Source organism: Haliaeetus leucocephalus, unplaced genomic scaffold (assembly GCF_000737465.1).
Source record: "Haliaeetus leucocephalus isolate CR32 unplaced genomic scaffold, Haliaeetus_leucocephalus-4.0 Scaffold428, whole genome shotgun sequence".
NCBI lineage: Eukaryota > Metazoa > Chordata > Aves > Accipitriformes > Accipitridae > Haliaeetus > Haliaeetus leucocephalus.
This window is the reverse complement of record NW_010972864.1, coordinates 1,549,226-1,549,695: the sequence shown is the minus strand read 5'-3', so window position 1 is coordinate 1,549,695 and position 470 is coordinate 1,549,226. Positions and strand designations below refer to the sequence as shown.

The 470-nt window shown below is 73.6% G+C and overlaps 1 protein-coding gene across 1 annotated transcript in view; it reads left to right on the top strand.

Moving 5' to 3' along the window:
- Positions 1-357: 357 nt before the first annotated feature.
- TMEM241 (transmembrane protein 241) overlaps positions 358-470 on the top strand; it is a 47,517-nt gene continuing 47,404 nt past the window's right edge. Inside the window, exon 1 of the mRNA XM_010574407.1 lies at positions 358-429. Within this exon, the coding sequence (XP_010572709.1) occupies positions 358-429 (72 nt within the window). The remainder of the gene's footprint in view (positions 430-470) is intronic.

Here is a 470-nt window from a genome sequence, read left to right as displayed (position 1 = left end):
GGCAGCACTCCAGGTGGGGTCTCACCAGAGCAGAGCAGAGGGGCAGAATCCCCTCCCTCGACCCGCTGGCCACGCTGCTCTGGATGCAGCCCAAGGTACGGCTGGCTTTCTGGGCTGCGAGCGCACGTTGCCGGCTCACGCCCAGCTTTCCGCCCGGCAGCGCGCCGAACCCCCTCGGCGGGGGCGCGCCCCAGCGCTGCCAGGCGGCAGCAACGGCCCTTTAAGGGGGCGGCGCCCGGGGGCGGGTGGCCGCTGCCCATTGGGGCGGTGGCGGCGCGACGTGTCGCTGCGATGTCCGCCGCCGCTGCCGGCCGGGCCCGCGCACCGAGGCGTTCGCGGCGGGGCGTGCGGTGACAGATGTATTTGAAGAGGCCGGCGGGCGGCCTCGCCTTCTGCCTCTTCTACCTGGCGTCCTGCTTCACCAACAAGGTGAGGGCGGGCGTGGAGCCTCCCCAGTCTCGGAGGGGCCG